The following is a 16966-nucleotide window of genomic DNA, read 5'->3' on the forward strand; positions in this document are numbered from 1 at the left end:
ATAATTTAAAATTCAAGCAATATTTTTGTTCGACTTCGGAACACCTGAGTAAAATGAGAGTCGAAGCGATGTCTTGACGCAGTTAAAGGGTGTTGGAGGTGCTTCAGGAGTTGCACGGAAAAGAGAGCGGGGAGAAAAAGAACTAGAAAAACTCGCGAAGCCAAAGTAGTTTTCTTACATGACGCAGTAACTGCAATGCCGATCCTCCCCCTCCTCCTACCCAAACCTCAACCCAACCCACCCCTCCCCAGCTTTAGCTATCCAGGTCCAAGAACCGCAGTCATTGCGGCAAAGCAGTAGCAATTGGGACGAGGTGTGCGGTAATGGAGGGGGGGAAGCTCATTCCGCCGGCCCCAAAACAGGAGGTCCGAAAGATTGAGTAGACCCCTCCCGAAGACCATTTACACCACACGCATAGCTTATCGCAGTCGCTACTGGATTCGGTGAAACCTGGAAGCATGTACACGTTCGTGGTTCGTGACGAGCGGAGCTCCGTTTACGCGGTCGTGGCCCGATTGCTGCAGCGAACCGGCCACTGGAAGCGACTCAAGAGGGATTCCACTCGCTTCAACCTCATGCTGGGCGAGAGGAACCGCTTACCTTACAGTCGTTTGGGTAACGAGTGCGACCCCACCCGAGCGGTCACAGCCGAGATTTCATACCACGTGTGTGTCCTCGTCGGTAATCTTGTGTTCACTGGCGGAAATAATCAATGAAACCACCGAATACGATTATCGGATTCAAAAAGTTTACTATACATAGTAAATGACTAGAGAGGGAACAATCGTGTAAATGACTAGAGAGGGAACAATCGTATAAATGACTAGAGAGGAAACAATCGTGTAAATGACTAGAGAGGGAACAATCGTGTAAATGACTAGAGAGGAAACAATCGTATAAATGACTAGAGAGGGAACAATCGTGTAAATGACTAGAGAGGGAACAATCGTGTAAATGACTAGAGAGGGAACAATCGTGTAAATGACTAGAGAGGGAACAATCGTATAAATGACTAGAGAGGAAACAATCGTGTAAATGACGAGAGAGGGAACAATCGTGTAAATGACTAGAGAGGAAACAATCGTATAAATGACTAGAGAGGGAACAATCGTGTAAATGACTAGAGAGGGAACAATCGTGTAAATGACTAGAGGGGGAACAATCGTGTAAATGACTAGAGAGGAAACAATCGTATAAATGACTAGAGAGGAAACAATCGTGTAAATGACTAGAGAGGGAACAATCGTGTAAATGACTAGAGAGGAAACAATCGTATAAATGACTAGAGAGGGAACAATCGTGTAAATGACTAGAGAGGGAACAATCGTGTAAATGACTAGAGAGGGAACAATCGTGTAAATGACTAGAGAGGGAACAATCGTATAAATGACTAGAGAGGGAACAATCGTATAAATGACTAGAGAGGGAACAATCGTGTAAATGACTAGAGAGGAAACAATCGTATAAATGACTAGACAGGAAACAATCGTGTAAATGACTAGAGAGGAAACAATCGTGTAAATGACTAGACAGGAAACAATCGTATAAATGACTAGACAGGAAACAATCGTGTAAATGACTAGAGAGGAAACAATCGTGTAAATGACTAGAGAGGAAACAATCGTATAAATGACTAGAGAGGGAACAATCCTATAAATGACTAGAGAGGGAACAATCGTGTAAATGACTAGAGAGGGAACAATCGTATAAATGACTAGAGAGGGAACAATCCTATAAATGACTAGAGAGGGAACAATCGTATAAATGACTAGAGAGGGAACAATCATGTAAATGACTAAAGAGGGAACAATCGTGTAAATGACTAGAGAGGGAACAATCGTGTAAATGACTAGAGAGGGAACAATCGTGTAAATGACTAGAGAGGAAACAATCGTGTAAATGACTAGACAGGAAACAATCGTGTAAATGACTAGAGAGGAAACAATCGTGTAAATGACTAGAGAGGGAACAATCGTGTAAATGACTAGAGAGGAAACAATCGTATAAATGACTAGAGAGGAAACAATCGTGTAAATGACTAGAGAGGGAACAATCGTGTAAATGACTAGAGAGGAAACAATCGTATAAATGACTAGAGAGGGAACAATCGTGTAAATGACTAGAGAGGGAACAATCGTGTAAATGACTAGAGAGGAAACAATCGTATAAATGACTAGAGAGGGAACAATCGTATAAATGACTAGAGAGGGAACAATCGTGTAAATGACTAGAGAGGAAACAATCGTGTAAATGACTAGAGAGGAAACAATCGTGTAAATGACTAGACAGGAAACAATCGTATAAATGACTAGAGAGGAAACAATCGTGTAAATGACTAGAGAGGAAACAATCGTGTAAATGACTAGAGAGGAAACAATCGTGTAAATGACTAGAGAGGAAACAATCGTGTAAATGACTAGAGAGGAAACAATCGTGTAAATGACTAGAGAGGAAACAATCGTGTAAATGACTAGAGAGGGAACAATCGTATAAATGACTAGAGAGGAAACAATCGTATAAATGACTAGAGAGGAAACAATCGTGTAAATGACTAGAGAGGAAACAATCGTGTAAATGACTAGAGAGGAAACAATCGTGTAAATGACTAGAGAGGAAACGATCGTATAAATGACTAGAGAGGAAACAATCGTGTAAATGACTAGAGAGGAAACAATCGTATAAATGACTAGAGAGGAAACAATCGTGTAAATGACTAGAGAGGAAACAATCGTATAAATGACTAGACAGGAAACAATCGTGTAAATGACTAGAGAGGAAACAATCGTATAAATGACTAGAGAGGGAACAATCGTATAAATGACTAGAGAGGGAACAATCGTATAAACGACTAGAGAGGGAACAATCGTATAAATGACTAGAGAGGGAACAATCGTATAAATGACTAGAGAGGGAACAATCGTATAAATGACTATAGAGGGAACAATCGTGTAAATGACTAGAGAGGAAACAATCGTGTAAATGACTAGAGAGGAAACAATCGTGTAAATGACTAGACAGGAAACAATCGTGTAAATGACTAGAGAGGAAACAATCGTGTAAATGACTAGAGAGGGAACAATCGTATAAATGACTAGAGAGGAAACAATCGTATAAATGACGAGAGAGGGAACAATCGTGTAAATGACTAGACAGGAAACAATCGTGTAAATGACTAGAGAGGAAACAATCGTATAAATGACTAGAGAGGGAACAATCGTGTAAATGACTAGAGAGGAAACAATCGTATAAATGACTAGAGAGGGAACAATCGTATAAATGACTAGAGAGGGAACAATCGTATAAATGACTAGAGAGGAAACAATCGTGTAAATGACTAGAGAGGAAACAATCGTGTAAATGACTAGACAGGAAACAATCGTGTAAATGACTAGAGAGGAAACAATCGTATAAATGACTAGACAGGAAACAATCGTGTAAATGACTAGAGAGGGAACAATCGTGTAAATGACTAGAGAGGGAACAATCGTGTAAATGACTAGACAGGAAACAATCGTGTAAATGACTAGACAGGAAACAATCGTGTAAATGACTAGACAGGAAACAATCGTGTAAATGACTAGAGAGGGAACAATCGTATAAATGACTAGAGAGGAAACAATCGTGTAAATGACTAGAGAGGAAACAATCGTGTAAATGACTAGAGAGGAAACAATCGTGTAAATGACTAGAGAGGGAACAATCGTGTAAATGACTAGACAGGAAACAATCGTGTAAATGACTAGACAGGAAACAATCGTGTAAATGACTAGAGAGGAAACAATCGTATAAATGACTAGAGAGGAAACAATCGTGAAAATGATTAGAGAGGAAACAATCGTGTAAGTGACTAGAGAGGAAACAATCGTATAAATGACTAGAGAGGAAACAATCGTGTAAATGACTAGAGAGGAAACAATCGTATAAATGACTAGAGAGGAAACAATCGTGAAAATGACTAGAGAGGAAACAATCGTGTAAGTGACTAGAGAGGAAACAATCGTATAAATGACTAGACAGGAAACAATCGTGTAAATGACTAGACAGGAAACAATCGTGTAAATGACTAGAGAGGAAACAATCGTATAAATGACTAGAGAGGAAACAATCGTGAAAATGACTAGAGAGGAAACAATCGTGTAAGTGACTAGAGAGGAAACAATCGTATAAATGACTAGACAGGAAACAATCGTGTAAATGACTAGACAGGAAACAATCGTGTAAATGACTAGAGAGGAAACAATCGTGTAAGTGACTAGAGAGGAAACAATCGTATAAATGACTAGAGAGGAAACAATCGTTTAAATGACTAGAGAGGGAACAATCGTGTAAATGACGAGACAGGAAACAATCGTGTAAATGACTAGAGAGGGAACAATCGTATAAATGACTAGAGAGGAAACAATCGTGTAAATGACTAGAGAGGAAACAATCGTGTAAATGACTAGAGAGGAAACAATCGTGTAAATGACTAGACAGGAAACAATCGTGTCAATGACTAGACAGGAAACAATCGTGTAAATGACTAGAGAGGGAACAATCGTATAAATGACTAGAGAGGGAACAATCGTGTAAATGACGAGAGAGGGTACAATCGTATAAATGACTAGAGAGGGAACAATCCTATAAATGACTAGAGAGGGTACAATCATGTAAATGACTAGAGAGGGAACAATCGTATAAATGACTAGAGAGGGAACAATCGTATAAATGACTAGAGAGGGAACAATCGTATAAATGACTAGAGAGGGAACAATCGTATAAATGACTAGAGAGGAAACAATCGTGTAAATGACTAGAGAGGAAACAATCGTGTAAATGACTAGACAGGAAACAATCGTGTAAATGACTTGAGAGGAAACAATCGTATAAATGACAAGACAGGAAACAATCGTGTAAATGACTAGAGAGGGAACAATCGTGTAAATGACTAGAGAGGGAACAATCGTGTAAATGACTAGACAGGAAACAATCGTGTAAATGACTAGACAGGAAACAATCGTGTAAATGACTAGACAGGAAACAATCGTGTAAATGACTAGAGAGGAAACAATCGTGTAAATGACTGGAGAGGAAACAATCATGTAAATGACTAGAGAGGGAACAATCGTGTAAATGACTAGACAGGAAACAATCGTGTAAATGACTAGACAGGAAACAATCGTGTAAATGACTAGAGAGGAAACAATCGTATAAATGACTAGAGAGGAAACAATCGTGTAAATGACTAGAGAGGAAACAATCCTGTAAATGACTAGACAGGAAACAATCGTGTAAATGACTAGAGAGGAAACAATCGTGTAAATGACTAGAGAGGAAACAATCGTATAAATGACTAGAGAGGAAACAATCGTATAAATGACTAGAGAGGGAACAATCGTGTAAATGACTAGACAGGAAACAATCGTATAAATGACTAGAGAGGAAACAATCGTGTAAATGACTAGAGAGGAAACAATCGTGTAAATGACTAGAGAGGAAACAATCGTGTAAATGACTAGACAGGAAACAATCGTGTAAATGACTAGACAGGAAACAATCGTGTAAATGACTAGAGAGGGAACAATCGTATAAATGACTAGAGAGGGAACAATCGTATAAATGACTAGAGAGGGAACAATCGTATAAATGACTAGAGAGGGAACAATCCTATAAATGACTAGAGAGGGAACAATCGTGTAAATGACGAGAGAGGGTACAATCGTATAAATGACTAGAGAGGGAACAATCCTATAAATGACTAGAGAGGGTACAATCGTGTAAATGACTAGAGAGGGAACAATCGTATAAATGACTAGAGAGGGAACAATCGTATAAATGACTAGAGAGGGAACAATCGTATAAATGACTAGAGAGGGAACAATCGTATAAATGACTAGAGAGGGAACAATCGTATTAATGACTAGAGAGGGAACAATCCTATAAATGACGAGAGAGGGTACAATCGTATAAATGACGAGAGAGGGAACAATCCTATAAATGACTAGAGAGGGTACAATCGTATAAATGACGAGAGAGGGTACAATCGTATAAATGACTAGAGAGGGAACAATCCTATAAATGACTAGAGAGGGTACAATCGTGTAAATGACTAGAGAGGGAATAATCGTATAAATGACTAGAGAGGGTCCAATCGTATAAATGACTAGAGAGGGAACAATCGTATAAATGACTAGAGAGGGAACAATCGTATAAATGACTAGAGAGGGAACAATCGTGTAAATGACTAGAGAGGGAACAATCGTGCAAATGACTAGAGAGGGAACAATCCTATAAATGACTAGAGAGGGTACAATCGTGTAAATGACTAGAGAGGGAACAATCCTATAAATGACGAGAGAGGGTACAATCGTATAAATGACTAGAGAGGGAACAATCCTATAAATGACTAGAGAGGGTACAATCGTATAAATGACTAGAGAGGGAACAATCGTATAAATGACTAGAGAGGGAACAATCGTGTAAATGACTAGACAGGAAATAATCGTGTAAATGACTAGACAGGAAACAATCGTGTAAATGACTAGAGAGGAAACAATCGTGTAAATGACTAGAGAGGAAACAATCGTGTAAATGACTAGAGAGGAAACAATCGTATAAATGACTAGAGAGGAAACAATCGTATAAATGACTAGAGAGGGAACAATCGTGTAAATGACTAGACAGGAAACAATCGTGTAAATGACTAGAGAGGGAACAATCGTATAAATGACTAGAGAGGAAACAATCGTGTAAATGACTAGAGAGGAAACAATCGTGTAAATGACTAGAGAGGAAACAATCGTGTAAATGACTAGACAGGAAACAATCGTGTAAATGACTAGACAGGAAACAATCGTGTAAATGACTAGAGAGGGAACAATCGTATAAATGACTAGAGAGGGAACAATCGTATAAATGACTAGAGAGGGAACAATCGTATAAATGACTAGAGAGGGAACAATCGTATAAATGACTAGAGAGGGAACAATCGTATAAATGACTAGAGAGGGAACAATCGTATAAATGACTAGAGAGGGAACAATCGTACAAATGACTAGAGAGGGAACAATCCTATAAATGACGAGAGAGGGTACAATCGTATAAATGACTAGAGAGGGAACAATCGTATAAATGACTAGAGAGGGAACAATCCTATAAATGACGAGAGAGGGTACAATCGTATAAATGACTAGAGAGGGAACAATCGTATAAATGACTAGAGAGGGAACAATCGTATAAATGACTAGAGAGGGAACAATCGTATAAATGACTAGAGAGGGAACAATCGTATAAATGACTGGAGAGGGAACAATCCTATAAATGACGAGAGAGGGTACAATCGTATAAATGACTAGAGAGGGAACAATCGTGTAAATGACGAGAGAGGGTACAATCGTATAAATGACTAGAGAGGGAACAATCCTATAAATGACTAGAGAGGGAACAATCGTGTAAATGACGAGAGAGGGTACAATCGTATAAATGACTAGAGAGGGAACAATCCTATAAATGACTAGAGAGGGTACAATCGTGTAAATGACTAGAGAGGGAACAATCGTATAAATGACTAGAGAGGGAACAATCGTATAAATGACTAGAGAGGGAACAATCGTATAAATGACTAGAGAGGGAACAATCGTATAAATGACTAGAGAGGGAACAATCGTATAAATGACTAGAGAGGGAACAATCATGTAAATGACTAGAGAGGGAACAATCATGTAAATGACTAGAGAGGGAACAATCCTATAAATGACTAGAGAGGGAACAATCGTGTAAATGACGAGAGAGGGTACAATCGTATAAATGACTAGAGAGGGAACAATCCTATAAATGACTAGAGAGGGTACAATCGTGTAAATGACTAGAGAGGGAACAATCGTATAAATGACTAGAGAGGGAACAATCGTATAAATGACTAGAGAGGGAACAATCGTATAAATGACTAGAGAGGGAACAATCGTATAAATGACTAGAGAGGGAACAATCGTATAAATGACTAGAGAGGGAACAATCGTATAAATGACTAGAGAGGGAACAATCCTATAAATGACGAGAGAGGGTACAATCGTATAAATGACTAGAGAGGGAACAATCCTATAAATGACTAGAGAGGGTACAATCGTATAAATGACGAGAGAGGGTACAATCGTATAAATGATTAGAGAGGGAACAATCCTATAAATGACTAGAGAGGGTACAATCGTGTAAATGACTAGAGAGGGAACAATCGTATAAATGACTAGAGAGGGTCCAATCGTATAAATGACTAGAGAGGGAACAATCGTATAAATGACTAGAGAGGGAACAATCGTATAAATGACTAGAGAGGGAACAATCGTGTAAATGACTAGAGAGGGAACAATCGTGCAAATGACGAGAGGGAACAATCCTATAAATGACGAGAGAGGGTACAATCGTATAAATGACTAGAGAGGGAACAATCGTATAAATGACTAGAGAGGGTACAATCGTATAAATGACTAGAGAGGGAACAATCCTATAAATGACTAGAGAGGGTACAATCGTGTAAATGACTAGAGAGGGAACAATCGTATAAATGACAAGAGAGGGAACAATCCTATAAATGACGAGAGAGGGTACAATCGTATAAATGACTAGAGAGGGAACAATCCTATAAATGACTAGAGAGGGTACAATCGTATAAATGACGAGAGAGGGTACAATCGTATAAATGACTAGAGAGGGAACAATCCTATAAATGACTAGAGAGGGTACAATCGTGTGAATGACTAGAGAGGGAACAATCGTATAAATGACTAGAGAGGGTCCAATCGTATAAATGACTAGAGAGGGAACAATCGTAGAAATGACTAGAGAGGGAACAATTGTAGAAATGACTAGAGAGGGAACAATCGTGTAAATGACTAGAGAGGGAACAATCGTGCAAATGACGAGAGGGAACAATCCTATAAATGACGAGAGAGGGTACAATCGTATAAATGACTAGAGAGGGTACAATCGTATAAATGACTAGAGAGGGAACAATCGTATAAATGACTAGAGAGGGAACAATCCTATAAATGACTAGAGAGGGAACAATCATGTAAATGACTAGAGAGGGAATAATCATGTAAATGACTAGAGAGGGAACAATCATGTAAATGACTAGAGAGGGAACAATCATGTAAATGACTAGAGAGCGAACAATCGTATAAATGACTAGAGAGGGTACAATCGTGTAAATGACTAGAGAGGGAACAATCGTATAAATGACTAGAGAGGGAACAATCATATAAATGACTAGAGAGGGAACAATCGTATAAATGACTAGAGAGGGAACAATCGTATAAATGACTAGAGAAGGAACAATCGTGTAAAGGACTAGAGAGGGAACAATCGTATAAACGACTAGAGAGGGAACAATCGTATAAACGACTCGAGAGGGAACAATCGTATAAATGACTAGAGAGGGAACAATCGTGTAAATGACTGGAGAGGGAACAATTGTATAAATGACTAGAGAGGGAACAATTGTATAAATGACTAGAGAGGGAACAATCGTGTAAATGACTAGAGAGGGAACAATCGTATGAATGACAAGAGAGGGAACAATCATGGAAATGACTAGAGAGGGAACAATCGTATCTATCTATAATTCCAGTAATCTCTGTGTGTATGTGTGTGTGTATGTGTGTGTGTATGTGTGTGTGTATGTGTGTCTGTGACCGCTGTTTCTCGACAACCACGGGTCCGATATACTTGAAACTTGCCAGGTATATTGCTGGGGACCTGAGGATGTGCCTTTTCAAGGTTTCATATTAATCGGAGAAGTAGTTACCGAGCTATGTCCAAAAAACGATTCAACCAATCAGAGAGCAGCGAGCTATCACGTGTGCCGAACGTGGCGAACAGACTCTGCCTCGGACGGCACATTTGAGAGCGTATTCATTTATTTCACATTGGCAAACTATGTTGGCGCTATGTTGGCGTTTAACTATGTTTTAAAACTAATTAAAACTAATTTGCGATTCATCGTAACTGCGATATGCGACCTTCCGGACAGTCAAATGAGGACGTCACTTCCGGACTTACGGATAGTCATAGTGACGACGTACTGATGCTGAACGTGGCGAGCAGACGCTGTAAGGTACGATCGATTGTAGTACACGTTTATAATAACTCTGCCGATACAGGCCCGATTAACTGCAGCGCCATCCGAGCTGCGGCGTCGGGACGATACATTCATTGTACGGTCACATCACGCACTTACGGGCACGCCCATGGGCCCATGGGCACGCCCATGCATGCATGGGCGAAGACTTTTTTTTTTTTTTTTTTGGCAAGGAACGGGCACCCACGTACGGGCACGTCCTAGTAATATAAATGACTAGAGAGGGAACAATCGTGTAAATGACTGGAGAGGGAACAATCGTATAAATGACTAGAGAGGGAACAATCGTGTAAATGACTAGAGAGGGAACAATCGTATGAATGACAAGAGAGGGAACAATCGTATAAATGACTAGAGAGGGTACAATCGTATAAATGACTAGAGAGAGAACAATCGTGTAAATGACTAGAGAGGGTACAATCGTGTAAATGACTAGAGAGGGTACAATCGTGTAAATGACTAGAGAGAGAACAATCGTATAAATGACTAGAGAGGGAACAATCGTATAAATGACTAGAGAGGGTACAATCGTATAAATGACGAGAGGGAACAATAGTATAAATGACTCGAGAGGGTACAATTGTGTAAATGACTAGAGAGGGAACAATCGTATTAATGACTAGAGAGGGAACAATCGTATAAATGACTAGAGAGCGAACAATCGTGTAAATGACGAGAGAGGGAACAATCGTATTAATGACTAGAGAGGGAACAATCGTATAAATGACTAGAGAGAGAACAATCGTGTAAATGACTAGAAAGGGTACAATCGGGAAAATGACTAGAAAGGGTACAATCGGGTAAATGACTAGAGAGGGTACAATTGTGTAAATTACTCGAGTTTACCATCTATAATTACAAGACGAGGATGGTTGTCTGTTCATCCGCTCACGGTAGTGCTGAGTGGATGTGTGAGGCTAGGTGCACTTTGATTGGCTCCTGACAAGATTGTCGTATCGGTTTATTAAAAAAGCTGATATTTGAAATCTGATTCAATATTTTTACGATCGGAACTCATGGCCCTTATAATTATTGTTATGAATTTTGGTTAGGGGCATATATAGATTTAGGTAGATCTGCATAGGTAGGTGCTCCAGTGTCGGGAAGAAGAAGAACCATCTCGATGTACAGTAAGTCAGGGACCTGTTTTGGCGGTTTGTTCGGATTAAGGTGTATCTTCGTCCCCATTACGAGGAATGGGGCATGTTAAATAGTTCTAGGGTTTATGCTAATTCCCCAGTGTATCGACCCCTCTGTGATCATTCCGGTGTCCTTTATGGCAATACATCACATACATTAGTTACCCCCATTAGTGCACACATTAATAAATACTCCCCTCTCACAAGGACTGACCGGAAGAACCAACAGGAAGCAACCATGCACTACGGCACCATGGCAAACACACATCGACCAGGCAGGCAATAGCCACGCCCAGAAAGACTCTTGATTGACGGGTGGGGGGTGGGGGGGGGGGGGAGGAGGGGATCAGCAGGTTGCTGATTGGAGAGTAGCGAAGGACGTGTGATTGGTCAGGGGAGGGGCAGAAAGCCTCCCCGTGATTGGTGGAAGGAGTGACACACTGATTGGCCACCGACCGATGGCATGACACGAAGGGCATAGGCGCTTGGCCAATGAAAGGGGACGGACGCGATCGGAACATTTGAGAGGTCAAGGGGCGATGCGCTGGTTGGAGGGGAAGAGAGCTGACGTCACAAGACGGACAGTAAAACCTCTTGCTCGCCGGCGTTTGACTCTTCCCTTTGCCCTCTTGCTTTGGACTGTCCCTTTGCGTTGGACCTTCTCTTGCCTTCGGACTTTGGTGGAGGAACGAGGAGTTCGAAAGACTGTGGAGAGACGGAGCGCTAATGATTCTCCTCCCTGGCGGTCACGTGCGAGCGAGGTTTGCCGCTGAGCGGGTGAGACTGGCACGAACGAGGGCACTTCGAGGCCTGGTGAACGGGGGCACGGGGATGGCCTGCTTCCCGCCAACACCGGAGCCTGATGGAGCCTGAATGGCCGAACGATTCCTGAAATCCAGACAGATAAGTCAGCACAAACGCGCACACAACGATTTATTTTATTCATCCTTCCATTGTCTTGTATTTGAAGTCTGTGAGTGGGATCCCAACCTAGGTTTAGTTTTTATCGTCCTGTTCCTTGTCCCGATAGTTATTGTAAATAAACCCTTTTATTATTTTCTTTTCGTTTCTAAATTCCGTGTTTGTGTGAGTTAATTTCCACAGGGTGAAGACGCTGGCACGTGCGGACTGTGAGATAAATCTCGCCGCTTCTTCTTCCTCTTTATTTCCTCCCCCACGCATATGTATAGTGAAATCCGCCATTGATCGTCACCTCATTAAGCTCGTTTCCATCCGATTGTCCGGTCTTAACCGAGAGGGTAATCGCACGACATTATGTTACAATCTAGAAATCGGGAAAATAATTCGGAAAAACAATTTTTTAAAGCGCAATATATAAATAAATGATACGCTCCATGGTACATGAAGTTAAACAACTCCAAACAGAAGTGTTATATATTCACAATCGCCATGAGTTCCCCATAACTTTTCTCATCAATGTGAAAAATACCAAAAACAACTATTAAAAGCAGCATCAAATGTCGAAAGGTTGCAGCTCATTGGTGCCACGTGTTCAGAGGCCCACATTTTACGTCTGCTTTAAGCCTTCCTGTCTATAGGATAATTCCTTTATGGCTCAGTGGAATTGGAATCATTCTAAGCTATATAAACACGATGTGTTATATAAGCACATATGCAATAGCAATGTTTTGGCTTCATAACATAACCCATCTTGTTATTTTATCGAAGAATCAAGCAATCAAGCCAGCGTTATGTGCCTATGCACCGACTGCATTTAACAAAAAAAAAAAAAGGAAGCGAATGAGGTTGTGCTTGTACATCGCCAATGTGGGAATGTATACGTGCTGTAGATATTTGAATATGCTGTACTTTGCCCCCCTTGCCATTTTGCCCATTCTAATTCTCCCAACCGCCATTCTTCCTGTTATTTCCTGCTTAATTGCTTGTGTTATAATAAAATGTATGAAAGTTCTATACCATGTCCTGACTTATCCTGTTTGGTTTGATTTGGAATAGCACTACTGGGAAGATTGGTATGAATACATAATTGTAATGGTAGCCCATCAAATGCAACATGTGGCGTAGGTTCGCTCGCCAAATTAAGTAGCCGCCACATTGTCGCTGGCATGGTTACCCATCTGCTTATTTCATCTCGTAATTATGGTAAACCGACCCTGGTTGCCAAGATCCGGCCAGAGGCGAGTGTTGTCACAGTAAAAGAGGAGCTGTGCATGGTGAAGGGTAGTGGATGTGGCGATTGTGCGACAGATGGTGACCAGTCAGGCTAAATTAGGAGGGAAAATAGGTGGGTTGAAAAGAGAAGTAGCTGGGTTAAAAACAGGGGTAGAATAACTTAGGAAGGAGCAGGTGGAATTAAAAGCAGTGATTAAAACAAACACGGAAGCAACAGGGGAGTTAAAATGGCACAGAAATAAATAAAGGGAGAGGTTATACAGGGTTCTAAATAAACGGTGCCAAATGCCACCAAAACTATCGGGTCAGCAAAACCTTGTCCTGGGTGGCCCTCGTGGCCACTTGTGTCAAATTCTTCAATATATTGTAACGGTTTTGAGAAGTGTAACGAATTTGAGAAGTGTAACGGTTTTTGAGAAGTGTAACAATTTTGGAGAAAGTGTAACGAATGTGAAAAGTATGGTTTTGTTGTGTGTAACACCCTCGTAATGTAAATAATGGTCGCAGCCGTCCTCCTAGTTAATTCCATGAAACTTACACACAGGCCACGATATATCTTTTTAAATAGTTTATTTCCTTATTCTATGTAGGCTAAATATGTGTTTCCCACTAGATTGACTCTGCATTGCATCAAACGAAATAAAGCGTAGGCCCCTTTCAATTTCCCCAATCATCTCCGCTCTCCAAAGTTCCTTTCAAAAGCGGTGCGAGTGGTGTTCAATCCCGCAAGCCGCCATTGCCCATGTGCTCATCTCGGAGAAGAGGGGGGTAGGAGCCGCCAACTCACAGGCGTGGCACGTCGTCATGATCAAAGGAGGAATCGGACAGCCCTAACAGCCAACCAGCACCGCGGTTAGCGACCCGGTAGGCGTGCCCTCGCAGCCGGCGGCTTGATTCCGCCCCGAGTAATAAAAGCGACTGGAAGGGACTGCTTCGGGAGATGACATGAGAGATGAGAGGAGAGATGAGCTGAGCTGTGAGCTGTGAGATGAGAGACGCTCCAAACCAAAAAGGAGAGGTACTTGGAGAGGAAACAAGCTTTGGAGAGACGCGCTGAGAGGAGGGAGACGGCTCCACCAGAAGGAGAGGAGCAGGTGTGACCGAGCCAGCGCGTGACGTCCACAGCATCAGCAGCGTCGACGCGACCGAGGGTTTCCCCGCCAAAAACGCGAAGAATTGGGAGCTGCTACCTCCAGCCCTGCCGGTTGCAGGGACCTGACCCTGCCTCCCTCTCCAGCAACCCACCTCCGCCATTCCTGCCTGCAATTTCCCCCGTGTAAGTGTGAACGTCGTCTGTCCTAATCGTTGTCCTGGGGTTAAGTAAATTGAATAGTATAAGCTAACGATTCACTGTGTGACTGCTTCTTCCATCCATTGCTTGTAAATAACTTTGGTCGCTCCTTCTTTTTGCTTGTGTGTGTATAATAAATCTGTTCTTCCTCCGTACTCTGTCTTCTTCTCTTTTCCTTCTCTTTCGGTCGCTTTAGAGGTTTCCAAATTGAATATCTGTGGTGCGATCTGGTCAACGTTGGGGGAGTCGGGCCAATTGGGGATCCTGTAACGGTTGTGGTGGACCATCCGCTCGGCCCAAAGTAACATCTAAACCGCAACCGTAACAATATCTTCTTCATTAATGTATTCCGAGTTGCTGTTTCCGAGATGCTGTTTCACAGCACCACTTGGTTGTCTGTGACGTAAGGGTGAAAGGTGCGAGGAGAGCTCGGCGGATGAAGTACCAACCGAGAGTGAAGGTGTGGAGGTTGAAAGAGGTGACAGTAAGGGAGGCATTAAAAGAGAGGCTGAGTAGGGTCGAGGATGATGTGGTTGAGCTTGAAAGTGGTTGGATGTCGATGAAAGCTAGTCTGTTGGGAGCCGTTGGTGAGGTATGTGGATGGACAAAAGGACCACCGAGGCACTCGGAAACATGGTGGTGGGATGATGAAGTTGGAAAGAGGATTGACGAGAAGAGGAAGAAGTTCAAGGAGTGGCAGAAGGCGAAGGGTACGGGAGCAGAAACAGCAGAGCATGAAAATTATAAGGCAGCCAGGAAGGCTGCAAAGAAAGAGGTAGCAAAGGCGCAGGAGGCATGTAGGAAAATGTTCGGAGAACGCTTGGATTCGGAAGAGGGTCAGAAAGCAGTATTCAGGATTGTAAAGCAGATAGCGAAAGAGAGGTGTGATGTGATGGGGGTGAGTTGCTTGAAGGATGAAGTGGGACAAATCGTTGTCGACCCAGATGGAATTAAAGGAAGATGGAAAAGATATATGGAAATGCTGTTGAATACAGAGAATGAATGGGATGGCAACATAGAGAGTAAACCAGTTTTAGGACCGGCAGAGAAGATAACTGAGAAGGAAGTTGAGGAAGCGATAAAAGCAATGAAGGGTAGAAAAGCGGGAGGGCCAACGGGAGTTGTGGGAGATATGTTGAAAGCAGCAGGAAGTTGGGGTGTGAAGAGAATGACAGAGATCTGTAATCTGGTGGTGAAAGAAGGCCGCATTCCAGTGGATTGGGAACTGAGTACCCTCGGCCCTCTATACAAGGGGAAAGGTGACCCTCTGGAGTGTGGCTCGTACCGAGCGATAAAGTTATTGGAGCATGGAATGAAGGTATTGGAAAGGGTGTTGGAGAGGAGGATAAGGAAGAAAGTGAAGATCGACGAAATGCAGTTTGGATTCATGCCAGGAAGAGGAACGACAGACGCGCTTTTCATTGTGAGGCAGTTGCAGGAGAAGTACATGGAGAAGAGGAAGAAGTTGTTTCTTGGGTTTGTTGATCTGGAGAAAGCATTCGATAGGGTACCACGCAAAGTATTGACATGGGCATTGAGGAAGTTAGGAGTGGAGGAATGGTTGATCAGAGTAGTGATGGCAATGTACAAAAGAGCGCGCACAGCTGTAAGGACGAAGGACGGGAACAGTGGTGAGTTTGAGGTGAAGGTGGGAGTGCATCAGGGGTCGGTACTAAGTCCACTACTATTTGTAGCTGTGATGGAGGTGCTGGCTCAGAACGTAAAGGAGGGTTTACCGTGGGAGTTGTTGTATGCAGATGATCTGGTGTTGATTGCGGAAAGTATGGATGGACTGAAGGAAAAGATGAACACGTGGAAGGAATGTATGGAGACAAAAGGTCTGAAGGTGAATATCGGAAAGACGAAGGTGATGGCAAGTGATAAAGCATGTGGTGAGGTGGAAAGAACTGGGAAGTGGCCCTGTGCTGTGTGTAGGAAGGGTGTCGGAGTGAACTCCATTCAATGTACAATGTGCGCTGAGTGGGTTCATCAAAAATGTAGTGGTCTGAGAGGGTCATTAACCAGTGTGGCAGCTACATTCAAATGTAAGGTGTGCACAGAGGGAGCTGCAGATGGAGGAAATGTTGAGTTGGATCTTGGAGGCGGCGTGAAGCTGGAAGGTGTGAAAACATTTTGCTACCTCGGAGACGTGCTGAATGGAGAAGGTGGATCAGACTCGGCAACGGTTGCTCGAGTGAGATGTGCATGGAAGAAGTTTCGGGAACTGAGTGGCGTGCTGATGGTGAGGGGAGTGTCGTTGAAGCTGAA

General features: G+C 42.2%; 1 protein-coding gene across 1 annotated transcript in view; it reads left to right on the forward strand.

The window, feature by feature from the left end:
* TTL (tubulin tyrosine ligase) overlaps positions 1-16966 on the forward strand; it is a 30465-nt gene continuing 13499 nt past the window's right edge. The window contains exon 1 of the mRNA XM_068115971.2: positions 1-615. Coding sequence (XP_067972072.1) covers positions 459-615 — 157 coding nt within the window. The 5' untranslated portion in view covers positions 1-458. The remainder of the gene's footprint in view (positions 616-16966) is intronic.

This window comes from Myxine glutinosa, chromosome 5, assembly GCF_964187855.1.
Source record: "Myxine glutinosa chromosome 5, kmMyxGlut1.1, whole genome shotgun sequence".
Classification (NCBI taxonomy): domain Eukaryota; kingdom Metazoa; phylum Chordata; class Myxini; order Myxiniformes; family Myxinidae; genus Myxine; species Myxine glutinosa.